General features: G+C 41.3%; 1 protein-coding gene across 11 annotated transcripts in view; it reads left to right on the top strand.

Moving 5' to 3' along the window:
- The window catches only part of Ttc3 (tetratricopeptide repeat domain 3), a 92,603-nt gene that overhangs the window by 46,187 nt on the left and 30,243 nt on the right, over positions 1–16,173 (top strand). For 10 of the 11 annotated variants that reach the window (XM_035444276.1, XM_035444281.1, XM_035444279.1 and 7 more), the window contains 12 exons: positions 642–754; positions 2,819–2,939; positions 3,461–3,583; positions 5,123–5,224; positions 6,710–6,802; positions 7,310–7,374; positions 8,292–8,428; positions 9,967–10,293; positions 12,344–12,595; positions 13,465–13,511; positions 14,454–14,510; positions 15,591–15,661. In XM_035444276.1, the coding sequence (XP_035300167.1) occupies positions 642–754; positions 2,819–2,939; positions 3,461–3,583; positions 5,123–5,224; positions 6,710–6,802; positions 7,310–7,374; positions 8,292–8,428; positions 9,967–10,293; positions 12,344–12,595; positions 13,465–13,511; positions 14,454–14,510; positions 15,591–15,661 (1,508 nt within the window). Of the gene's footprint in view, positions 1–641; positions 755–2,818; positions 2,940–3,460; positions 3,584–5,122; positions 5,225–6,709; positions 6,803–7,309; positions 7,375–8,291; positions 8,429–9,966; positions 10,294–12,343; positions 12,596–13,464; positions 13,512–14,453; positions 14,511–15,590; positions 15,662–16,173 lie in introns of those variants that run through there. The other variant, XM_027415661.1, reaches the window with a different exon arrangement.

Raw genomic sequence — 16,173 nt, 5'->3', positions numbered from 1 at the left:
CAGCTTAGAAGCCCGGTTGTCCCCCATTTCTCTTCACTCACAATACGGTTACTGTTACGTCAACCACAGGGTTTTTTCTGTTTTTTGTTTTTCCAAAAACAAACTTTAGTATCTAAAGTGGAGATTCCCCTTGTTGAGGATGCTAATATGTACTCCAGGTTCTGTTAAGTTTTTTACCATGGGGTAGTGTTTAACACAGGTGCTTTTCTCATTCTATAAAGCATCGTGGCAATGTCCCGGGAACAGCAAGTCTTCTAGGGAGGAGTGCAGGCTACCATATGCGCTGTGGAGTGTCTGTGCCCAAGCCAGTCGGTTTTAAACCACTAATTCATACCTGTTTGTATTGACAGCAGGCCTGGCATTTGAGTAAATGTTTTTTTGGTTGTCAGTCCGTTTTCAGCAGGATTAGTTTTGATGTTGTCTGAATTTCCATGGGTGTCACATTAATCAGAAATTTATAAGAAACATAATTTACAAGAAAATGAAATATAAAAGGTAAAATTTTGCAATAGCTGCTTTTTGACACAGGTGGTTTTTTGTTGTTTGTTTTGTTTTGTTTAAGCATGAGACAAGCATCAGCTTTGAGACAGTATCTTTACACATTTCTCTCACATAAGTAACTGTTCTCCCTGCTTTTCAAGGAACTGTCTGAAGCTGAAAACCAGTTTAAAAGGATTATTGAACACTATCCCAATGAGGGGCTTGACTGCTTGGCCTACTGTGGAATAGGAAAAGTATATTTGAAGAAAAACAGGTTAGTAGAAACCACGGTGGGCTACAGGTTGATGATCTCTGTGATGATTAATTCATTTTATAGAAGGGATGGGGGGTTGTGTGTGTTTTAGGTGAGCATATGTGTGCGTCCACGTTGGCCAGGGATTTGACGATGGTGTCTTCTTCTATGTTCACATTAAGATTAGCTGCTGTGGGGAGGGTTGGGGGGGCGACCACCAGCAGTGCGTGGCTCATAGGAAAGCCATAGAATTGACACGTACCTATGACTCTTCTATCTGAGGGTTAGGGAAAAAGACACACACTCTCTTGATGGAGTCTTTCAGGCTTTTTCTTTCTTCTTTTGGATTCTCTATTCTTTATTTTCCTGGTGATTTCCTTCTCTCATTCTTGACGTTTTTCCTTCTAGCCCATTTTATCTCTCCCTTTATTCTTTTCCTTATATACCCATCAAAACCTTTAAGGCAATATAAAAATTACAATGTGGTTGCACTCTGTTTTTCAAGTGAATGATTACAATGAGTACGAAGCAAATAGTAAAAAATACAGCATGTTTTCCATGTCCCTCACATAATTAAATATTTTCCATATTACAGGTGAAAAACAAATTATCCCAAGAACCCACATACTTTCATACCCAAGCAACTTGTTATGTATAGACACGGCAACTCTTACAAAGTAAAACATTTAATTGGGGCTGGCTTATGTAGTTGAGGGGTTTAGTCCATTAACGTCATGGCAGGAAACATGGTGGCACGCAGGCCGACAGGGTGCTAGAGAGGGAACAGAGAGCTCTGCCTCTGGACCTGCAGGCAGCAGGAAGAGAACTTGAGCATCTGAGACCTCAGAGCCCCCCTCCCCCTCCCCCTCCCGAAACTTCACAACCACTCCAACAAGGCAACACCTTCCAGTGTTGCCACGCTCTGTGATCTGTGGGGGCCACTTTCATTCACATCCCCTCAGTGATAGTGCGGCACACACTTGGCTTGGTGTTTACCCAGATTCTGGGTGGATTTGCTGTCACAGTGGTGATTTACTGAAGAGGCTGGCAGTCTAAACCATAGAGGGAGTAAGTGGAGGAGTGTGTTCAGAGACTACAGTTAAGCACAAGAGCTGTTCTCTAACTGTCTCTAGCTGGAATGCTTGCTCTTGAGTTTGTTTGCTATCTTTCAGTCTTGTCTCTCTAAGTTGACTGTAGCCCTGAGAGAACAAGATAATGCCTTAGAATTGAAGGCCAGTGTGTTTGGACCCTTGCAATCAGAGTGGTGGATATATTAGGTTATTTTATTTTATTTTTTTTAAAGATTTTATTTATTTATTATGTATACAACATTCTGCTTCCATGTACATCTGCACACCAGAAGAGGGCGCCAGATTTCATTACGGATGGTTGTGAGCCACCATGTGGTTGCTGGGAACTGAACTCAGGACCTCTGGAAGAGCAGTCAGTGCTCTTAACCTCTGAGCCATCTCTCCAGCCCTATATTAGGTTATTTTATAGAAATAAAAGCAACTCTTGATAACTGGATATCATTCATAATGCGTAATTAGCCTTAAACCTTTTACTTTTAGAGGAAGTTTTGTGATGTTCTTGAGCTCTCTATCCTAGCATGTGCCCACAGTTTCCTTGGATATTTTTTTCAGACAAAACAAAAAGGCCTTTTAGTTTCTAGTTATTGTCTGGCTGAGATCAGCTGTGTAGGGGATTCTAGGACAGAGAGGAGCTTCCTTTACATTACTGCAACAGGAAGTAACAACTGTGTCTTAGGTTTGTTTGTTTGTTTTGTTGTTGGGGGTTTGTTTGTTCAAGACGGGGTTTCTCTGGAACAGCCCTGGCTGTCCTGAAACTCACTCTGTAGACCAGGCTGACCTTGAACTCACAGAGATCCACCTGCCTCTGCCTCCTTAGTGCTGGGATTCAATGTCTTAGTTTCTAACAAGAAAATATATTACATTGAATATTTATGTCTATTGATTTATCATATGTGGTCTTTCTAGTAGGTTTGAGGTCTTGATGAACTTTACTGTGGGGTAAAATGTTATGTCAGATCTCTGATATTTTCTTTCTCCCCAATTGTGGCATTAGATTTCTTGAAGCTCTTAATCACTTTGAAAAGGCAAAGACCTTGGTTTATCGTCTCCCCGGAATTCTGACTTGGCCCACAAGTAATGTGATTATTGAAGAATCCAAGCCAGAGAAAATCAAGGTAACTGTATTTGTTCGAGCATTTCACTCTGGCTGGGAGAGCCCATCTATGTAGAGGACATAAGTAGCTGTGCTCAGTCCACACCTCTGAATGCAGGTTGTTTCTGTATGCCAGTCTTACACCTTCTGTTTATGGTTAGTTTTCCTTAAAGCAGTCCTGTAATGGGGGGTCATGACCCTTTCTATTTCACACACGAGGAAGATGGAGTTAGGGGGTTTCAAGTGATGAGCACGAGGTTAAGGGTCACTCTCGCTTCCTTGAGTCCTTGGACAACATTTCTCAGTACTGTGAGTTGTGAACTGAGGTTTCATAGTTACAGCAGTATAAAATTTAGATGCTGACGGAAATTCTAAGATAAGTTTTTTTCCCCAAACCTGTTTTGACTTTCTTTTAAGAAAAAAACCCTCAGCATTTATAGTTTGTTCTTAGGGGAACATATTTGATGGCAGGGTTTTTGAAATCACTAGCATGTGTGTTGATAATTATCAACTGCTTATCGTTTTTCTTACATTTTGTTTTAGACGATGCTGGAGAAGTTTGTTGAAGAATGCAAGTTTCCCCCAGTGCCAGATGCTGTTTGTTGCTATCAGAAATGTCGTGGATATTCCAAAATTCAGATTTACCTAACTGATCCGGACTTTAAGGTACATAATGGATTTACTGTTTTTGCAAAAACGTCTCAGAATTAATTCAGAATGGATTCTATGAGTGGAGGATCCCAGGTTCTCTGGCTTGATAGCATTTTTATGTCCCCTTTCTTCCCATTTCTTTAGACTTCTTTATGTCTTTGTTATATAACATGGAAACCCAGAGTAACCAAAGTAAATGGTGTGGGTTGAGGTGGTGACCTGAGAAATCGGGCTCACTGGCTCCATTTTCTCTTCTAGCCTCTGAAACTTGGGAAGTAAAATGGTTGCTTCCTCTGACTTGTTGCATTTTAATATATGTAAAATTTGAATATGAGAATTTAAAGGCCATTGAAATCTGAATTGACCCTTGGAGACCTAATTTAGGACAAATCTCTCACCTAACTAAATGATTAAATTATTGGTTTACTTACAGAGGTAGTGCCTGCCCACTGTCCTGCTGCCTCTAGTTAGTAGGTCAGAGATGTGATGTTTATTCAACACTTGCTGTAAAACTGAAGATGTCAAGTTCTCTAGGGCTGTAGCTAGGCGTCTGGGGGAAGCACAAGTGTATCACTCCATAAGAAAATACTAGGCCTAGTTACATGGTGAGAGAAGAAAAGAGGCGGATGAGACTTGTTAGATGTTGTGACCCGGCTTGTCTCAGCTTTAACCCACGACAGCCCTGAGGTTCGGCCTGAGTGGGGGGGTGTGGACCTGGAAGCTCCCAGCAACCCAACGGCAATAAAGATCAAATACAGGCATCTTGTCATCTTCAGAGAGCAGCTCTCAGTTTCATGTTGTAGAACTAGAGTCGTTTCTTTATTAGCCATCTTTTCTGGTGTTTCTTAACCATCCTTCCAATACCACGAGGGAATCATCCTTTGTCCCTCTCTGCTCTGGCTGCTCACCCCTTAACTCCTAACCTTCTGTCCTCACAAGTTACTCACACCTCTCTCTCCTCCACCCAGGTGAGGGCCTATTCAGATGCTTAGGCACATACAGATGCAAATAAGAGGCATATTACCCTGCGGCCATGGTAAACAGTAGTATCCTTACTGGCATTAATAATACAGTAGTGGGCCGGAGCTTTCCCGTGCTCCATGTTTAGTGAAACCAAAGGCCGGATCTCAAAATATTCCGTAACGGAAAGATTTTGGTCCCCCACAGTTAGACATATTAACTAGTTTATTATAGGCCTGGCAGAGTAGGGAGACTAAGAGAGAAGAGGAACAGGGGTAATGGCTGACCGCCATGGCCGGTTGCCAGAGAGAGGGGGGGGGGCAGATAGAGAAGAGAGTAAAGAGTGTAGAGAGAGCATAAACGGGCTGGGGTCTGTCTTCTAAAGTCGTCCTCTGCACCTGTGTGCAGACTTAGTTCCCATGGAACCCTGGGCTGACCAGGATACTGCCTGCCAGATAACAGGGCAGGCCAGCATAATGCCTGAACCTTTCAGTGAGTGTAAGATCTCTAGTTATTGCAATGTATGCTATTATAAATATATTGGTATAGACATATTTTAAACACGTGTCTATTGGTTTGTTTTTTTAATCCCAGGGTTTTATACGAATTAGCTGTTGCCAATATTGTAAGGTAGAATTTCACATGAACTGCTGGAAAAAGTTAAAAACAACAACTTTTAATGATAAAATTGACAAGGTAAGGCATAAGGTTAGATTTTTGTTTTTATGTGTTTTGCTTAAATATTGCTTAAATTTGCTTAAATAAAGTTTTTTGTTTTTGTTTTTTATAAGTTTTTACCAAATGTATATTCCTTCCTGGGCATTACATCCAGAATTAGAATGTTTTACATTATACCAATAACAAGGTAGGATAGCAGTGTGTCTGTGTTTTCTGTGACTATAAAAGCAATTATTTAACTTTTGGATTTTGATTGTTGTTATCAAAAGCAGATGTTTCTATATTGGTTTAATGTCCATATTATAAATTATGCTCTATGTTACTAGTTTTCTGGAGATTGTTCAGTTAGTCACCAGAAAGTACTGATGAACAGTCTCAAATAGTCTACTTTCTACCAAAATTTAAGAAACCAACTTAAAATTTATGTTATTTCTCTGGGGGGCTTCCAGTTATCAAGAACACTTGGAAAGAAAGCATAATTTTATTGTCTAATTTGCATTCATGAAATAGACACCCAGTCTGTATGGGTTTAGCCAAAGGAAACCTTTTTTGGCAGGGGAAGAGATTGTGGTATAAGGTAGCAGTAGGAACCACTGCTGAGATTGTCTGGTAGAGGCAAATTTTTACATAACTAGAGAGAGGACGCTTGCTTTCTCTTTCTTACTAGTGTATGTTCTCTGGTGTCCAGCTTCCTTTAGTGGTCTTAAGCATTTCCAGACTTCTAAATGCCCACCTTGTTATTCTTTTGTTTAAAAAGAAGAAAAGAGAAATGCTGAGACATGAGACATAAGACTATAAGTTTATTATAAGGGCCGGCAGAGTGGGAGGACTAAGAAGAGGAACAGGGGTAAATGGCTGACCGCCATGGTCGGTCGCCATAGAGAGAGCACATAGGTGAGAGAGAGAGAGAGAGAGAGAGAGAGAGAGAGAGAGAGAGAGAGAGAGAGAGAGAGAGAGAGAAGGAAGCTGAGAGGAAACAGAGCGGGGAAACAGAGGGGAACAGAGAGCGTAAATGGGCAGGGACTTGTCTTTTAAAGGGGTCCTCTGCACCTGCATGCAGACTTAGTTGCCATGGAACCTTGGGCTGACCAGGGTATTGCCTGTTCCACCAGGTAACGGGCAGGCCAGCATAATGCCCGAACCTTTCACACCTCAGATCTTTGGGTTGCTCTGTCTTGCAATGAGAAATTCATCTCGTGATTATATACTTGGGTGGCCACTCTGTTCCATGTGCCTCGTTCTCTGTCTCTAAAAGCAAGTTGAAGAGTGACCTTTCCTGGGATATGTCCTGTGCAAGGACCGAGCTGCTGCTTAGACGTGGGTCACATGGTGTGCACTCGCTTTGCTTTGACCAAAGCAAGTCACGTGGTCAGAAGTACACTCTTTGGGGAGGGGGCAGGGCTGCTGAAGAGGGCTGTACGCTGTTCTCGAGAGTCTTTTGGGTACAGTGGTGCACACGGACTGGTCATCCAATGAGACACAACCTTCTTTTCAATCAAAAAGGATTTTCTACAAGGGATTTGTCTCACGCCTGACTGTGAGGGAATCATTTCAAAGATTATCATCTTCAGCAGTGGTGGTCAAGTTAAATGTGAAGTAAGTATCGTTATTACACCTTTTGGAAACGTGGCTTGAGTGTGTGGATATTGTCTTTGAACACTCAGGGATATTGCGGTGTGCATTGCAGTGAGCCGCTCCCCACACCGTTGACCCTTACTGGGAGGGACGGTTTACGTTTTAGTTCTATTGGTTTTTCCCTTTAATTATATTTTTTCTTAAGTCCATCAAACTTTGGGGTATTGTTGGGATGTGGGCTTTTAGGCAGCAGGGAGAACTTTGCATCCTGGGGATAGCAGCAGTGAGTGGCTGTGAAACACTTTATAGCTTACCGGATTTTTTGCTTGGTTGTTTCTTCGTAAAGTGTCTCCTGTTCCTTTTTACTGAATTACTTGGCTGCAGAGTTCTGGGCTTCTGTGTGGTGGTTGTATCAGCACTTCTGTTGGTTGAGTGTAGACTGTGTGCTTCTGAGATACTTGTTTCTCGTGCTTTGGTTCCCTATGTCATGTGACTGTGAGAAAAATTTTGTCTTTGTTTTATTTTAAGTTTGAACACAAGGTCATAAAAGAAAAGGCTCCTTCAAGACCTATTCTGAAACAGAAATGTTCTAGGTAAGACTTTTCACATCAGACAATAGTTTTATGATGTCTTGTAGAATATAATTATATTAAACACAGATATATAAAATATGCTGTTTTTTTTTAAAGTTGCACACAAAATAAATATTGAAAATGATTTTATACATATCTAAAACTATAATGAACTAGCCTGGAATGGTTAAATACTAAAATGTTGAACAAAAATCATTAGTGATTTATGAGTAAAACATTTCATGTTGTGATGTTAACAGATTCGGCACTTAGGTAGAAATGGTATATTCATTCTTGGTTGTTTTAGCTTTAATTCCAAAGCATTTAATAAAATTTTCACCTCTTCAGCAAATATTTTGAACCAATAGCTAGTTCTTACCTTGAAATTTTCAATGTGTTGTCTAAACTATTTACCTCTATGCTTCTTTGTTCAGACCAAATAATTTCAGTCTGTTTTCTTTCTGGTTCTCCTTGTTTTCCATCCTAAAATGTGACTCTTCTCTCTTTTATTTGTATTACTTGTGACCAAGAAAAACAAAAGGTGAACATAATTATTTGTTGGAAATATTTCACTGTAACCACACCAACCAATTTATCACCGTGGTAGGACATTATTGGTTTATTATGAAATACGGCTTTGAAATGAAAAGTTGCACACCTCATCTTGAGGGCTACTCTTTACTGACTAAGCAGCAGTCTGTGTACCTGGACACAGCATCCATATGGTTACATTTGTTGCATTCTTAGATCTCACTTATTTTGACTGAGTTGATATTATAGACCAGTAGGTTTTTGTGGTGAACCGAAATTGTAGGACAGGTTCTAATTTTTAAAAAAATTCTTAATCTGTTAGAGAATGTTTCTGTGTTAGACAAAGGAAAATAGTTAATTGATTTTATAACAAAGATAAATTGCCACTGATTGTAAATGTCTATCAGCCTAGAGAAGATAAGACTCAAAGAAGACAAAAAATTGAAAAGGAAGATCCAAAAACAAGAGGCCAAAAAATTAGCACAGGAGAGAATGGAAGAGGACGTGAAGGAAAGCGCTCCACCCAAAAACGCAGAGCCGGAAGGTATCCAGAAGCACAAACTAAGAAAATAGTGTATAGCTGTCTCAAAGCACAAATACGATTGTTCACTTTTTATGTCTTTTTATGTTCACTTAGTATGTCTTCATACTAATTTTTCCTAAATTGAATATTACTTTTCATTAGCATTTTAGTAGCCAAAAACCAGATTTTATTAGTATCTTAATACTGCTGTCTTGTGGTGAACTGTACCTGCAATCCCGGCATTCAGGAAGCTAAGACAGGAGGATGCCATGACTTTGAGGGTGGCTTTGAATGTATAGCAAGAGTCTGTCTCAAAAAAAGCAAAACCGAAAACCAAATACAGCCCGTTACTCTGAGACACCTACTCTAAAGCAAAACCCCAGGGAGTTTGCTCTGAGCAAACCACTTCTTTGGTGGTGGCATCAAAGCTGAGTTGCTGCTTACCATGTGGGCACTGTACGGTGTGCCAAAGGGATCTGAGTTCCAGTGTCCTGAACGGAGTTACTGATTTTCTCAAATAATGTGTCATATTGTTGGTTCTGAGCTTCTGCTGTTTAAGTCAGGGTTTGGTAGTTCGGCGTTTTGTTGATGCTCATGTTTTCATTCCTGAGCAGCACAGGAATGTCTTGGGTGATTTTCCTGTTCCTGTGAATAGCTCACACATGTATTTTCAGTTTTGAGTTGAAATAGCGTTTCCTCATTTTCTATTGTGTATTCTGCAAATGAAATATTTTCCATAGACTGTGTGATTTTTTTTCATCTGTTTAGTATTTGGAAAATGCCTGAAAGGTAAATAAATTATATGTTGTAGTGAACTTGTTTTCAGCGTGCTTCTTTCTTCGAACTAAGCACATTACATCAAATGTTTGGTTGCTGAGGCTGGGTTAGAATATCTGAGAGAAGAAAGCTTATTTTAGAGGGAGTTGGTTTTAAATGCTGTAAGGGATGTGAAAAGAAGATCGTAAAGTATTTGCTCTGGGAGTCCAGGGTGTGTGGATTTAACCCAGGTACCTGGCTAGTGCAGTGAGCAGAGCTGAGCCCCGCCCTCTGCTTTGTCTATCCAAGGCAGTATCACTCAGTTGCTCAGAACTTACAGCCAGAGTGGGTCTTGAACTTGTGATCCTCCTTCCTCAGCCTCCCAAGTAGCTTTTTTTTTTTTGTTTCCCTCAATCTTTGGCTTAATTTGAACTTTCCTGCCTTTTCAAGGATACTAGTAAATATGTATATTCCAAATTTAAAGTTTGCTGAGTTGTTTATGTCAGTACAAACAGAAATCGAACCTCACCTTGCAGGGGAGACCCATCATCACAAAGTTGCTTTTTCCAGGGCAAGGCTTACCCATTGCCCTCTGGTTTCCCCAAGTGCAGGAAACTGATGCAGGATTTGCAGTGGTGGGGATTGCATTCATTCATGTTCTCTCCTGTAGACACAAACCAACAAAACCACAGAAGTCAGCTGTGCTTTAGGTCACTGTGTGCTACGTATGCTCCGTTGTCTTTTTACGAGTTTGTGTAGATGCAAATTAGCCCTGCTTATCCCTTCAACCTTTGTTTTCCTAGGAACCTCAGACAATGTCCAGAGTTGTCAGTTTCTAGATGACAGAATCCTGCAATGCATAAAGCAGAATGCCGACAAGATTAAGTCTGGGATATTGAATACCTCCACACTTCTCAAAGAGCTGCTTTCCTGGAAGGTTCTGAGCACAGAAGACTATACAACATGTTTTTCCAGCAAAAATTTTCTCCATGAAGCGGTCGACTATGTTATCCGCCACTTGGTCCAAGAAAACAATAGAGTAAAGACACGGGTATTTCTGCATGTTTTGAGCGAGCTAAAAGAGATAGACCCCAAGTTGGCTCCCTGGATCCAGAGACTTAATAGCTTTGGTACGTAGCTTTAAATTCTAGAGCGCTGCTGTTCTTATTACTTACAGAAACTTACAAAAAAAAAAAAAAAACCAAAAAAAACCCACACAGGTGTTTTTAGGTTATACTATAGACAGGTTGTGTTACAGTCTTTCAAAAGATGAGAATAAGAAAGGCAGGCTTGATTATGTGAGCTATTTATGAATGTGTAAATTTTCTCAGAAGTAGATAGAAATGGATTCAAAAGTATACTGTACAGTCTGCTGTCAGTGTAGTGGCTGCAGGGATTTGTACAGTTCAAAATGGAGACATAGATGGAAAATTGGGTTTTCATGAGAAAAGGTTTATAAGGACCAGTAGGTGGGCCTGATTGCCAAGAAACTGGGAGCACTGTACTGGCCTACTGTGAGTGGCAGAGTTACACAGCTGCTTGCATGCTCTGGGGTCTTTCTGGTTTGACTGGGAGAAGGAAAGGTTGAGAAAACCTCACAAAGATTGTAGATGCCATGGTCGGCTAACACAGTGAGGATGCTCTTGGCCTTGCGACGGCAGGGTTAGGATGATGTCTAGAAAGGCAGCTGGCCAGGCACAATGCATGAATAGTCACTGCTGTGATAAGACTAGGAAGGCAAGGAACCCTCAGAGACGAGCATACTGCCTCTCAAATCAGTCCAGGGTGGGGCCTGCCTGGCCTCTGACAGAGACCTGATGTCGTCAGATGACAGCAAGCTTGGCAGAGCCAGAAGGCTTGAACACCTAGGTCTGCTTAGGTCTGTATTGGGTTTGGGTCCAGAAAATTACTCTAAAGTGTTAAGACTGTCACTGGTGTCTATCAGATTTACTGCTTGTATTATTTGCTATAGAGGACAGACTGAAGAGTTGGAGAAGTCTTCGTCTGCGTTGTGCCGCAGAGGCTGGAGGACCAGCCACTATTTGTCATTGTTGTAAATGTATTTGAGGCTTGCAGTTCCTCACTACCAGGAGCATCCAGGTCCTTTTGATGTAGTCCGTGTTTACTCTGAAGATAGGAAGTATGTACCCGTAGGTTTAAGTCCAAAAGTGAGCTTAAGCTTTTATTCTAACCTGGACTAAAACACACTTACTTCAAAAAGGAAATGATTTCCAGGAATTTTACTTCCTTCTCAAGAAAGTCCATATAGTAGAATCACTCATGCTTAATTTAGGAGCCAGTTTATTCGATCAGCAAAAAAGGGATGGTGGAAGAAATAGATCGAAAGAGAGGATTAGAATTGAGTGGTGATATCTCTGCTTATATTCCCCTGTGGGACACACGATTTGTTCCTGTCAGGCTGGACAGGGAACGTGAGTGCATGTTATAGGCAGTTCTCGTAAACTGTTATTGACAGTATAGTTGGTGTAGCCATGGATTATTGTGTTTAAACATGCAGACTTAATATCAGTTGGCTTCTGTTAGCTAAGTATCTTGTCTAGAGGAAGCAGCTACCAGAATAATTTTAAGGAATGATCTCTTGCTGACTTGACACCTAGGCCTGTGCTGAGGGCGCCCATGAGATGTGAAGGAGGCATTAGTAAGGAGAGGGCTTCCTTGTCACCAATGTGGGACACATGGGGTCGGGGGAGAAGGCTGAGGGGCCCTGACAGTTTGGAAGATAGCAACCCTTGGAGGTGTTGGAGGAGGAGTCTGTCCAACATAATTCTTTTCAAGGCATTGGGGGATTTGAGTATTACTCACATCTTGTTAGTATGGAATACTTGCAGGAAAACATTGCAACATATAATTCAACTAGACATCAAAGTCAAGAACTAGTGAAAACGGTATGTTTTTAAGGGAATTTTGTGTCATTGTCTTGTAATGATAGAACTGTTTGGCTCACTTTCCTCAACTACTAAAGGATTTTTTAATTATTGTCTCAGTGTTAAATCTTGTTTGTGAAATGCATAATAGTCTTGACTAATTTACCAAGTATTTAAATATTTTCACTGAAAATGTAAGCAGACTATAAATAGAACTACTTCCAAAGGATGTGATGGTTGGGGATTTTGCTGAATAAGTTTAGGCTTTTGTGATTTGGGCTCTGTTCTGTTGCAGGCATAGACGCCACAGGACCGTTTTTTACTCGATATGGAGCCTCTCTCAAGGAACTTGATTTTAGCGTCATGACTTTCCTCTGGAATGAGAAATATGGCCATAAACTGGATTCTATAGAAGGAAAGCAGTTGGATTATTTCTGTGAGCCAGCATCCATGAAGGAAGCCCGCTATTTAATATGGCTGCTGGAGGAAAACAGAGACAAGTTCCCGGCCTTGCACGGGGCCCTTGATGAATTCTTTGATGTCATGGGTACGAGAACTGAGTGGGGTGGGGGGATGGTTTAAATGTGTTTTCTTGTGGAGTGGTTGACAGTCTTTGAATGAAGGGAAATGGGAAGAAGGCTGAGGACTTCCAATAAGGTCTCAGCCTTTGGTTCTTCCTCTGTGAAGTCTGAATGGAATTGGGTTAAGCCAGGGGGAATACGCCAGACAGCAGCTAATGAGCTGATTTAATCTGTGTGACTCTCTTTTAAAGATTCTAAGGCTACATTCTAAATTAATTTTAGTTTCCCATCTTTTGTTTGTGTGACATCGTGTGGTAATGGCTTTATTCTCTCCCCTTCTCTCAGCGTCAAAGTCTATACATTGTTAGGCGTGAGCTTTCCAGCTCTGTGCTCTCTGTTTTTGAGTGTGCATTAGGAGTTCTGACCTTGCAGCACTGTGGTGTGTCAGAGTTCAGTGCAGTGCAAGGTGCTTACTTGTGTTGGATTTTAGAAAAGGATGTCCCTTCCTGACTGAAAGGGACACGGTATTTAATAGTCTGGGCTCCCTGTCATTGGTTCAATGCCTGTAAACCCTGCTGGATTCACAAGCCTGTTCAGTGCCTGTAAACCTGCTGCATTCACAAGCCTGTTGCACACCACCAACAGCACAAGTCCCTCTGGGATGCACCTGACACACATAGCACACCTAGCTGCCCATGGCTCTCTGCCTGCACTCACTCAGTTATTTTGGTCTTAGTTTTTAAACTAAGCTGTGTCAGAGCCAGGTGAAGAAAGAGCATACAGATATGCCTGATAGTCCCAGGCATGGTTTTGTAAGGCTTTAGTATGTGATAATAATAAATTTAAAAGTGTAGATGATTGAGTGACCACATAGAGACTTGTGTTCTTCCTGCAGATAGCCGCTGCACTGTGTTGAGGAAACAGGACAGTGATGAAGTGCCGGTGAGTCTGTGGATCTCAGGGTTTTCTTTATGTTGGACAGAGGGCGGAGGAGAAGCGGGGTGGGGGACTTACATTAGAGTGCAAATGTCATTCATTTGGAACAGAGGTGCCCGGCATGCACACTGGCCAGCCTGAGTCGCATCCCCAGCAGTGCACACCTGGGCACTCAGGAAAGAGAAACAGGAGGACCAGATGTTCAAGGGCACCCTCAGCTACACAGAGACTTCAAGACCAGGCCAGGCGTCCTGAGACTCTGTCTAAACATAATCTTCAGATTAATAAATGGTGACTTTAGAAAGAGGAAAGGAAGAGTTCTTCAGTCAGGAAAGATGATGCTTGTTCAAGAAGCAGCACAAGGAGACTTGCTCCCAGGATCCTTCTTGGTGTAAACTGAGGCATGTAGTGTAGCCTTTGCTCAGGGACTGTGGCTGCCTTTTAGTCTCTCCTCAGTTAAGAATGTGATAGTGAGGAGAAAATGTCATGTTTGCCAGTGTGTCCTTGCAGAGTGTTGTACATTTCTCTAGTCGATAGGCCTTGCCAAACGTGGAAAAACAGAGCAAACCTGTGGTAGGTGAACACCAGTCCTTCGTGGTCCCACCCAGTTTCTGGCCACATGCTGGATGTCTGTAAAAGGAGTGTCTGTAAAATGCTGTCGTCTACATTAAATTTCTCCAAAATCTGGTTATTTATTTGAAGCAACATAAGCCCTGTTGAAATTGAGGTTAAGATGTTGGGGCAGTTTAATGTTTAGTAGTAACAAGATGTGTCATTAAGTCTTTTCTCAGTAGTTCTTGGAGTGATGCTTCCAGTATGTGCACTCCACTGTGGGGAAACAAAGATTTAACTATACATGGCTAGTCAAGGAAAACGAGTGGGTTGTTTTCATTGAGATTTCTGATTCTACTATTCGAGGATTCATTGGTGTTCTTTTTCATTTTTTAGTTTGGTTGTATCAAAGTAAAAAACAAAGGCAAGAAAAAGAAGCCAAAAGATTCAAAGGTATGGAATGTCTTCTGTCAAGATCTTTGGTCTCCTTTGGTAACTGACTTAACTATGTTCGTGAGAAAGAAACAGCTCTTGCGACAGTTTGAAACACCGTGTCTGGGTGAACACACATGAGACCCCATGAAGGTGGCAGTCGAACAGAGTAGGCAGGAGGGAGTGCTCTGTGGTTAGGTGGGTCAGGCTGTCCAGCGCCTGTCGAAACACCCAGTGCAGCTGGTACCCTAAAACTTGCTGGCCAGCCAGTCCAGCGTACCTGGGGTAATCCAGGCCTAGTGAAACACTGGGAAATGGCTGATGAAGACACCTGATGGCAACCTGTGACCACACACACACACACACACACACACACACACACACACACACACGTACGTCGTTGGACACCTGCAAACACCCATCAGCACATACACCACAGAATTCATGCACACAGGGAAGAGATGATTGGTTCTCAGCTAGCACATGTTTACTAATAATACCACTCGCCTGATGGTTGTTCCTGTTGAGATGTTTATCTAAAATAGTCACAGTGATGAATTCCAGCCGTCCTTGATGACCTAGGATTGCCATTACCCTTTCCTTGTAGTCACATCAGTTCCAAGCCCTGGAGACAGAAGGGGAGGTCTTCATGGCTCCAGCATAGATGGGGGAGATGGGAAGAAAAAGTGAGCAACGGCTAGAAAGGGGTGCAAGCAATTTAGGGTTTTCCGCACAGCTTAGCTTTGCATCTTTGAGAAAAACGGCTATTTTATTGACTAAGTTACAGTCACATCTACATTTTTTGGAACACTGGAAACTACCCTAAGTTTTAATTTTCAATCAATTTCTGGCTGTTAAAATTTATAATGGTGCATCCTATTTATAAGAAACTTTGAGTTCATGTTTTAGTATTCACAGTTGGCATGCATGTGTTTACATAAATTCTTATTAATTTCTAAGGTGAGTTTTTCTCACCTTAGAATTTTAGAATAGAATAGAATAGTGTCGTTTTTAAGATAGAATATTTTTATCATTTATCATAGAGTCTCACTGATTTTTAGGGTAGGAATATCATTGTCTCTTTTCTTTCTCTTAAATCAGCCAATGTTAGTGGGATCTGGAACAACATCGGTAACAGCAAGTAGTGAGACTGTCACTCCAGAAGACCCTAAGTAAGTAAAGTTAGTTTACCTCAGTGTAACACAGGTGTCTGTACTTTTAAAAGTCATGCCAACTTACTATAGACTGGTGTTTTCATTCATCCTCCCTCCCTCCTTCCTTCCTTCCCCTCTTAAAGATATGAATCCATTATGATAATTTCTTTGAATTAATGGCATGGTTACAAGAATTATAGCCTTGGGGCTGGAGAGATGGCTTAGGGGTTAAGAGCACTGACTGTTCTTCCAGAGGTCCTGAGTTCAATTTCCAGCAACCACATGGTGGCTCATAACCATCTGTAATGTGATTTGGTGCCCTCTTCTGGCACGCACTGTAGACATGATGAGTAAATAAATAAATGTTTAAAAAAAAAAAAAAAGAATTATAGCCTTAAGAATTCATTCGAAAGGATTAGAGGAAGGAGAGACTCTGGTAAAATGATTCCTGAGACAGATAAAACCAAAATTTGTGACATGAATGTGTGAAAATGTCATATTTGGAAGCCCGTTATTTTTGCACAATGAGT

The sequence above is a fragment of the Cricetulus griseus genome, chromosome 4 (assembly GCF_003668045.3).
Source record: "Cricetulus griseus strain 17A/GY chromosome 4, alternate assembly CriGri-PICRH-1.0, whole genome shotgun sequence".
Lineage (NCBI taxonomy): Eukaryota > Metazoa > Chordata > Mammalia > Rodentia > Cricetidae > Cricetulus > Cricetulus griseus.
The sequence above is the reverse complement of the archived record's forward strand: the minus strand, read 5'-3'. Positions and strand labels throughout refer to the sequence as shown.